At 38.2% G+C, this 8,829-nt stretch overlaps 1 protein-coding gene across 4 annotated transcripts in view; it reads right to left on the bottom strand.

Moving 5' to 3' along the window:
- AIMP1 (aminoacyl tRNA synthetase complex-interacting multifunctional protein 1) overlaps positions 1-8,829 on the bottom strand; it is a 31,450-nt gene that overhangs the window by 5,357 nt on the left and 17,264 nt on the right. For 3 of the 4 annotated variants that reach the window (XM_011945708.1, XM_011945709.1, XM_011945707.1), the window contains exon 6: positions 4,265-4,433. In XM_011945708.1, coding sequence (XP_011801098.1) covers positions 4,265-4,433 — 169 coding nt within the window. Of the gene's footprint in view, positions 1-4,260; positions 4,434-8,829 lie in introns of all 4 variants that reach the window. The other variant, XM_011945711.1, reaches the window with a different exon arrangement.

Raw genomic sequence — 8,829 nt, 5'->3', positions numbered from 1 at the left:
AAAAAAAAAAAAAAAAAAAAGAGCTTCTGCACGGCAAAATAAATTATCAGCAGAGTAAACAGACAGCCTAAGGAATGGGAAAAAATATTCAAACTATGCATCCAACAAAACTCTAATATCTAGAATCCATAAGGAACTTAATTCAACAAGCAAAAAACAAATAACTCCATTAAAACATGGACAAAGAACATGAACAGACACTTCTCAACAGAAGACATATATGTTGCAAATAAGTATCAAAATGCTCAACATCACATAAGTGCAAATCAAAACCACAATGAGATACCATCTCATACCAGTCACAATGGCTATTAAGAAGACAAAAAACAGACAAAAAAAAACAAAAAAAAACACAGCTGTTGGCAAGGTGGTAGAGAAAAGGGAATGAAAATTAGTTCGGCCACTGTGAAAAGCAGTTTGGAGTTTCTCAGAGAACTTAAAACAGAACTACCATTTGACCTAGCAATCCCATTACTGGGTATATACTCAAAGAAAAATAGATTATTCTACCAAAAAGACAAATACACTTGTATGTTCACTGCAGCACTCTTCACAATAGCAAAGACATGGAATCAACTCAGGTGTCCATTAACAGTGGATTGGATTAAAAAAAATGTGGTACACATATACTATGGAATACCATGCAGCCTTAAAAAAAGAAAATTACATCCTTTGCAGCAACATGGATGCAGCTGGAAGCCATTATCCTAAGTAACTCAACACATGAACAGGAAATCAAATACAGTATGTCTTCACTTATAAGTGAGAGCTAAACCTAAACATTGAGTATACACAGACATGAAGATGGAAATAAAACGCACTGAGTACTACAGGGAGGGAGGTCAGGAGTGGGGTGAGGGTTGAAAAATCACCTATTAGGTACTATGCTCACTACCTGGGTGATGGGGTGATGGGATCACTCCTACACTAAACCTAAAGGACATACAATTTGCCAATATAAGAAATCTGTATCCCTTGAGCCTAAAATACAAGTTGAAAAAAACTCCAAAAAACCTTAGTTTAATTTTATTGCACCACTAACAAATAATTTGCTCACACACACACATCCTGAGTCATTTCTACAAATATGTCTCCAAATTGTTCTTACTTTTGAACCTAATTCTATTTATCTTTATTTATATCTGCCTTTCCCAATTACTCTAGTCAAATAAATATTCTTTAAATACAGTCTTTTAATTTCTAACTGTTTTTCTTTTATCAAGTCCTTCCTCTTATATGAGATAAATACTTATTCTATATCTGCCAAGAATCCTTTCTCTTCTGCTTCAAAGACCTATTTTAAGAAACTTTCTCACACATTATGAAGCTTCATCTGTCTCAAGAGTATTTTTCTGTCTCAGGAGTATTTTTATTAGAGAAAACAGGCAATACAAAATGAAACTTCCTTTTAGATTATTAAAATCATTACATTTTAACTTAGATATTTTCTCTATATCCTGAAGTTGAGTAAAAACATGTGCAAGTATATTATTAGATGGAACTTATAATTATAAATCTAAACTTTTCATCTCTGTCTTTCTGTACTGCAGCATGAGACAATCTACAGCGTAAGTGATTTTGCAGCACATTAATCTGTTCTCTCTCCATGTCATACTTTTCTGCTATGTTGGTATTAATATTATTGCTTTAGTTAGGATAAAATCTCTCTGCGGTGTTGTGTTAGTCTGTTCTCACGCTGCTAATAAAGATATACCTGAGGTTGGGTAATTTCTAAAGGAAAGAGGTTTAATTGACTCACAGTTCCACATGGCTATGGAGGTCTCACCATCATGGCAGAAGGTTAAAGAGGAGCATGTGTTACAAGGCAGCAGGCAAGAGTGCGTTGTGTATGGGAACTGCCCTTTTATAAAACCATCAGCTCTCATGAGACTTATTCACTATCATGAGAACAGCACAGGAAAAACCCTCCCCCAGTATTCAGTTACCTCCTACCAGGTCCCTCCCACGACAGGTGAAAATTGTGGGAGCTATAATTCAAGATGAGATTTGGGTGAGGACACAGTCAAACCATATCATTCGACCCTGGCCCCTCCCAAATCTCATGTCCTCACATTTCAAAACCAATCATGCCTTCCCAACAGTCCTCCAAAGTCTTAACTCATTTCAGTATTAATTCAAAAGTCCACAGTCCAACATATCATCTGAGACAAGGCAAGTCCCTTCTGCCTATGAGCCATAAAATCAAAAGCAAGTTAGTTACTTCCCAGATACATTGGGGGTACAGGCATTGGGTAAATACACCATTCCAAATGGGAGAAATTGACCAAAACAAATGGCCTACAGGCCCCATCCAAGTCCAAAATCCAATGGGGTAGTCATTAAACCTCAAAGTTCCAAAATAATCTCCTTTGACTCCATGTCTCACATGCAGGTCATGCTGATGAAAGAAGTGGGCTGCCACGGCCTTGGGCAGCTCTACCCATGGCTTTGTAGGGCACAGCCACCATCCCAGCTGCTTTCACAGGCTGGCGTTGAGTGTTTATAGCTTTTCCAGGCACACTGTGGAAGCTGTGGGTGGATCTATAATTCTAGGGTCTGGAGGACAGTGGCCCTCTTCTCACAGCTCCACTAGGCAGTGTCCCAGTGGGGATTCTGTGTGTGTGGGGTCCCATCCCACAGTTCCTTTCTGCACTGTCCTAGTAGAGGTTCATGACAGCCCTGCTCCTTCAGCAAATTGCTGCCAGGACATACAGGGGTTTCCATACATCTTCTGAAATCTAGGCAGAGGCTCCCAAACCTCAATTCCTGATTTCTGTGCCTCCACAGGCTCAACACCATGTGGAAGCTGCCAAGGCTTAGGGCTTGCACTCTCTAAAGCAAGGGCCTAAGCTGTACCTTGGCCCTTTTTAGCCATGGCTGGAGCAGCTGGGAAGCAGGGCACCTAGTTCCTAAGCTGCACACAGCATGGGGGCCCTGGGCCCAGCTCAGGAAACCATTTTTTCTTCCTCAGGTCCTGTGATGGGAGGGGCTGCTGTGAAGATCTTTGAAATGCCCTGAGACATTTTCCCCATTGTCTTGGCAATTAACATTTGGTTTCTCATTGCTTATGCAAATTTCTGCAGCTGGCAGAAACGGGTTTTTCTTTTCTACTGCATCGATAGTCTGAACATTTTTCAGACTTTTATGCTCTGCTTCCCTTTTAAACATGTTCCAATTCCAAACCATGTATTTGTGAATGAATAAAACTGAACGCTTAGGAGCACCCAAGTCACCTCCTAAATGCTCTGCTGCTTAGAAATTTCTTCTGCCAGATACCCCAAATCATCTGTCTCAAGTTCAAAGTTCCACAGATCTCTAGGGAAAGGGCAAAATGCCACCAGTCTCTTTGCTAAAGCTTAGCAAGAGTCACTTTTGCTTCAGTTCCCAACAAGTTCCTCATCTCTATCTGAGACCACCTCAGCTTTGACTTTATTGTCCATATCACTATCAGCATTTTGGTCAAAGCCATTCAACAAGTCTCTAGAAAGTTCCAAACTTTCCCACATTTTCCTATCTCCTGAGCCCTGCAAGTATCCAGGAAGTCCCAAACTGTTTCATATTTTCCTATCTTTTTCTGAACCCTCCAAACTGTTCCAACCTCTGCCTGTTACAGAGTTTCAAAGTCGCTTCTACACTTTCAGGTATCTTTACAGCAGCGCTCTACTACCCAGTATCAATTTACTGTATTAGTCTATCCTCACACTGCTAATAAAGATACACCCAAGGCTGGGTAATATATAAAAGAAAGAGGTTTAATTGACCCACAGTTCCACATGGCTGCAGAGGCCTCACAATCATGGCACAAGACAAAGGAGGAGCAAAGGCATGTCTTATACAGCAGCAAGCAAGACAGCACGTGTGGGGGAACTGCCCTTTTATAAAACCATGAGATCCCATGAGACTTATTTACCATCATGAGAAAAGCACAGGCAAAACCTGCCCCCAGGATTCAGTTACCTCCCATCGGGTCCCTCCCATGACATGTGGGGATTATGGGAGTTACAATTTAAGATGAGATTTTGGTGGGGACATAGTTAAATCATATCAGGTGTTTTATACATGTACATTCGTGGGGAGGAGAATGGTTACAAGGTTTACTCAATGTGTCATCTTGAGCCAAATTTGAAAAAACAATAGTTAATAATGGTCATTTAATTTAAGACTTATGATTCTTACACAGGACTGATTTTAACCTTTAAACATTACAAACATCACTTTGATAACTGATTCCAAAACTATTAAGTAATTACTAGTAAATACTCACCTGGGAAAGCATCAAAAGTAACTCTGTCTCCGGGAACAGACCCATCTGGAGGAGCCAAAATTTCAACTTTCTCTGGTGAACTAGCACACATGACCATTGCTTGAGATAATACTCCCCTCATCTTTGCAGGTTTCAGGTTACAAAGTAAAATCACCATCCGATTTTGCATCTGTGTGAAATATAAACTGGTAAGTAAAGATGTACACAGATTAAGCCTAATCATATCCAGACTACATTAAGCTACACCTAATATGCTAAGTATCAAATGTTCTACTTTTGTAGATGTACCTTTGTCTTTGTGTGCCCAAAGTCTCTTATTGTTTTTATAAAGCTTTGCATAAACATGAAAAAAAAAAATTCCTCCAAATTGATAACACATTATGGTTGAAAGAGCAGAGGAATTTCAGTTAAAAATTTACTGAATGAATAAGTAAATGAGTGAAATAGATTTGGTTGTGAATTTCAGCTGCCATTTACTAGCAATGAGAATGCATAAAGTTGACATTCCTGTTTCCTCAAAAATGAGAGAAATAATATTGAAGAGTTGTCATAAGGATTAAATCATAACATGCATATAAAGCATTTAGCCTAGCATCAGAATTAAAATGGACACATTTACACATGTGCATTTTCTTCCCTATACATTTGATCATTTCCAGAGCTATGCTACATTTATTTTTTAATTTTAAAAAAAATTGGTTGGGCATGGTGGCTCACTCCTATAATCCCAGCTTCTTGGGAAGCTGAGGCAGGCAGATTGCTCGAGCCCAGTGTTTTTTTTCAAGACCAGACTGGGCAAAATGGCAAAACCCAGTCTCTACAAAAAATAAAAAAATTCACTGGGCATGGTGGCATGCGGCTATAGTCCCAGCTACTTGGGAGGCTGAGGTGGAAGGATTGCTTGAGTCTGGAGGCTGCAATGAGCCTTGATTATGCCACTGAATTCTAGTTTGGGCAAGAGTGAGACCCTGTCTCAGAAAAAAAAAAAAAAAAAAGATCACTTAACAATTCCAGCATCATGCATCATGCAACTAACATGCAGGGCTATTTCTACAACTTTTTAATGGAAGCAAATAGAAATTTCTTTAATCTTCAAATTTGAAGTGTCTTAATTTTTTTCTCCAACTAGCAAAAGTAAGAAATATAGTTATTTAAATTCTTTCAACATGTTTAAAATGAATCATACAAGAGGATTATTGCTTGAAGGAGAAAAAAAGATGCATTCTAGATAAAAGATGGTATTATAAATAAATGTTACATGTGAATTTACTCTGAAATACTATGATTTTAAAAAATGAGCCTAAGAGTCAAATTTGAAATGAATTAGGGAGTCTTCATAAACAATATTTCTCTTCAAATAACTTGACAATGTCACATACATGAGAACTTAAAAGTTACAGCAAAAATGTTTAAGAGTAGCAAAAGGATTAGTTAGAAGCAATCCTTTAAGGATCTGATGATAGCTATGAACCTTTTCCCTAGAAAAATGTACAACCTACAAAATAGAGTATGTAATTTTGAGTACTAAGTGTTCCTGCTATAGAATGTCTACTAGTGCTTTTTTTTTTTTTTTAACTTTTATTTTAGGTTGTATCTTGATGGGTTAGATGCAGATGTTGATAAAAATAGCTTTGCTTATGGTTGTGAATGATGGCTGCTGGAAGAGAAAAGTAGTCCACAACTTATAAGAACAGAAAAGATGAAGCTGAAATGAGGAGTTTTTCCAATTTAAGCTGGCTCAAGATCAGTTGGTTCTTTTCTCCAGGGCTCCTAACTTCATAAGGAGTTGTGAATCAGTCCTGGTCCTACGTAACATAAATATTAAAAAGTAAAAAAAGCACATGCATATGCGAAGTCTATTTCTTTTTTCCTAGATAAGAGAAACTTCACTGATCTCCTTAATTCCATCTTCCTCCCATCAACAGAGCAGCCAGAATGATCCTATTAAAATCTCAGGCTGACCAATGTTATTCTTTTGCTCTAAAATCCTAAAATGGCTTTCATCTTACTCAGAAAAAATGCCAAACTCTTTACAATGATCTATAAGACATTTGGCATCCTTATCTCTGATTTCATCTCCCATAACTTTCTCAGTTATTAACCCTGCTCTCTTCATATCGGCCTCCTGTTCCTTGAACATCCCAGGCATCCACCATCTCTCCCAGGGCTGCCTGAAATGCTCTTCAGCCAGATAAACACATGACTTGCTTTCATTTTCTTAGACCTTTACTCAAAAGTCACTTTCTTTATGAGGTCTTCCCTGGGCACTTTATATAAAATATCAATAACATCCTGGCTTTGATACTTACTAGATTCTTTCCCTATTTGATTTTTCTCTTGGCACTTATCACTATTTAACATACTAAATATTTACTTATGCCTCGGTAATATTTCTGACTCCCTTATACAAATGTGAGCTTCATAAAGGCAGGGCTATTTTTAAAAATATGTTTGCTGCTTGGATGTGATGGTTCACACCTGTAATCCCAGCATTTTGGGAGGCAAAGGCAGGCGGATCATCTGAGGTCAGGAGTTCGAGATCAGGCTGGTCAACACAGTGAAATCCCGTCTCCAATAAAAATACAAAAAATTAGCCGGGCATGGTGGGCTACTTGGCAGGTTAAGGCAAGAGAATTGCTTGAATCCAGGAGGCAGGCAGTGGTTGTAGTGAGCTGAGATTGCCCCACTGCACTCCAGCCTAGGTGAGAGAGTGAGACTCTGTCTCAAAAAAAAAAAAAAAAAAAAAAAAAGCAAGCCCTGGATCAGATGGATTCGCAGCTGAATTCTACCAGATGTACAAACAACTGGTACCAATCCTACTGAGACTATTCCAAAAAACTGAGAAAGAGAAGGACCTCCCTTATGTATCCTGTGAAGCCAACATCAGCCTGACACCAAAAACTGTCAGAGACCATAAGGAAAAAAGAAAACTTTAGGCCAGTGTCTGATGAACACAAACACAAAAGTCCTCAACAAAATACTGGCAAATCAAATACAGCAGCACATCAAAAAGCAATATACCACAATCATGTAGGCTTTATTTCTGGGATGCGAGGCTGGTTCAACATATGCAAATCAATAAATGTGATTCACCACGTAAATAGAAGACCAAAAATTATATAATCATCTCAACAAATACAGAAAAAGCTTTAAGTAAAATCTACATCCTTTCATGATAAAACCCTCAATAGACTAGGCATCAAAGGAACATACTTCAAAATAATAAGGGCTATCTATGGCAAACCCACAGCCAACATAATACCTAATAGGCAAAAGCTGGAACCATTTCCCTTGAAAACTGGAACAAAACAGGGATGCCCACTTTCATCACTCCTCTTCAACATAGAACTGGAAGTCCTAGATAGAGCAATCAAGCAAGAGAAAGAAAAGGCATCCAAATAGGAAAAGAAGAAGTCAAATTATCTCTCTTCACTGAGTTATGATTCTGTACCTAAAAAACACTAAAGACTCGTCAAAAGGCTCCCAGAGCTGATAAATGACTTTAGTAAAGTTTCTGGATATAAAATCAATGCACAAAAATCAGCAGCATTTCTATACACCAAAGTTCAAACTGAGAGTCAAATCAAGAACACAATCCCAATTACAATAGGCACACAAAAAATGAAATATCTAGGAATGCACCGAATGAAGGAGGTGAAAGATCTCTACAAGGAGAACTATAAAATACTGCTGAAAGAAATCACAGATGATACAAACACAAGGAAAAATATCGTACACTCATGGATTGGAAAAATCAATATTGTTAAAATTGCCTTACTGCCCAAACTAATCTACAGAGTTAATACTATTACCATCAAACTACATACAACATCACTTATAACAGAATTAGAAAAAACTTTTCTAAAATTTGTATGGAATGAGAAAAGAGTCCAAATAGACAAAATAATTCTAAGCAAAAAGAACATAACTGGAGGCATCACACTACCCAACTTCAAACTATACTACAAGGCTACAGCGACCAAAACAGAAGCGTACTGGTACAAAAACAGACACATAGACAAATGGAACAAGATAGAGGACCTGGAAATAAAGCTGCACACTTACAACCATTTGATTTTCAACAAGTCAACAATAACAAGCAATGGGAAAAAACTCTCTATTCAATAAACGGTGCTGGAATAACTGGCTAGTCATATGCAGAAGAATGAAATAGGACCCTTATATTTCACCATGTACAAAAGATAACTCAAGATGGATTCAAGAATTAAATATAAGACCTAAAACTGTAAAAATCCTAGAAGAAAATCTAGGAAATACCCTTCTTAATATCACCCTTGGCAAAAATTCTAGGAAATACCCTTCTCAATATTACCTTTGGTAAAAATTTACGATCAAGTCTCCAAAAGCAATTGCAACAAAAACAAAAGTTGACAAGTGGGAGCTGATTAAACTAAAGAGCTTCCGGGCCGGGCGCGGTGGCTCAAGCCTGTAATCCCAGCACTTTGGGAGGCCGAGACGGGCGGATCACGAGGTCCGGAGATCGAGACCATCCCGGCTAACACGGTGAAACCCCGTCTCTACTAAAAATAGAAAAACTAGCCGGG

This window comes from Colobus angolensis, unplaced genomic scaffold, assembly GCF_000951035.1.
Source record: "Colobus angolensis palliatus isolate OR3802 unplaced genomic scaffold, Cang.pa_1.0 Scaffold244, whole genome shotgun sequence".
NCBI lineage: Eukaryota > Metazoa > Chordata > Mammalia > Primates > Cercopithecidae > Colobus > Colobus angolensis.
Note: the sequence above shows the minus strand (reverse complement) of the source record. Positions and strands in the feature narration are given on the sequence as shown.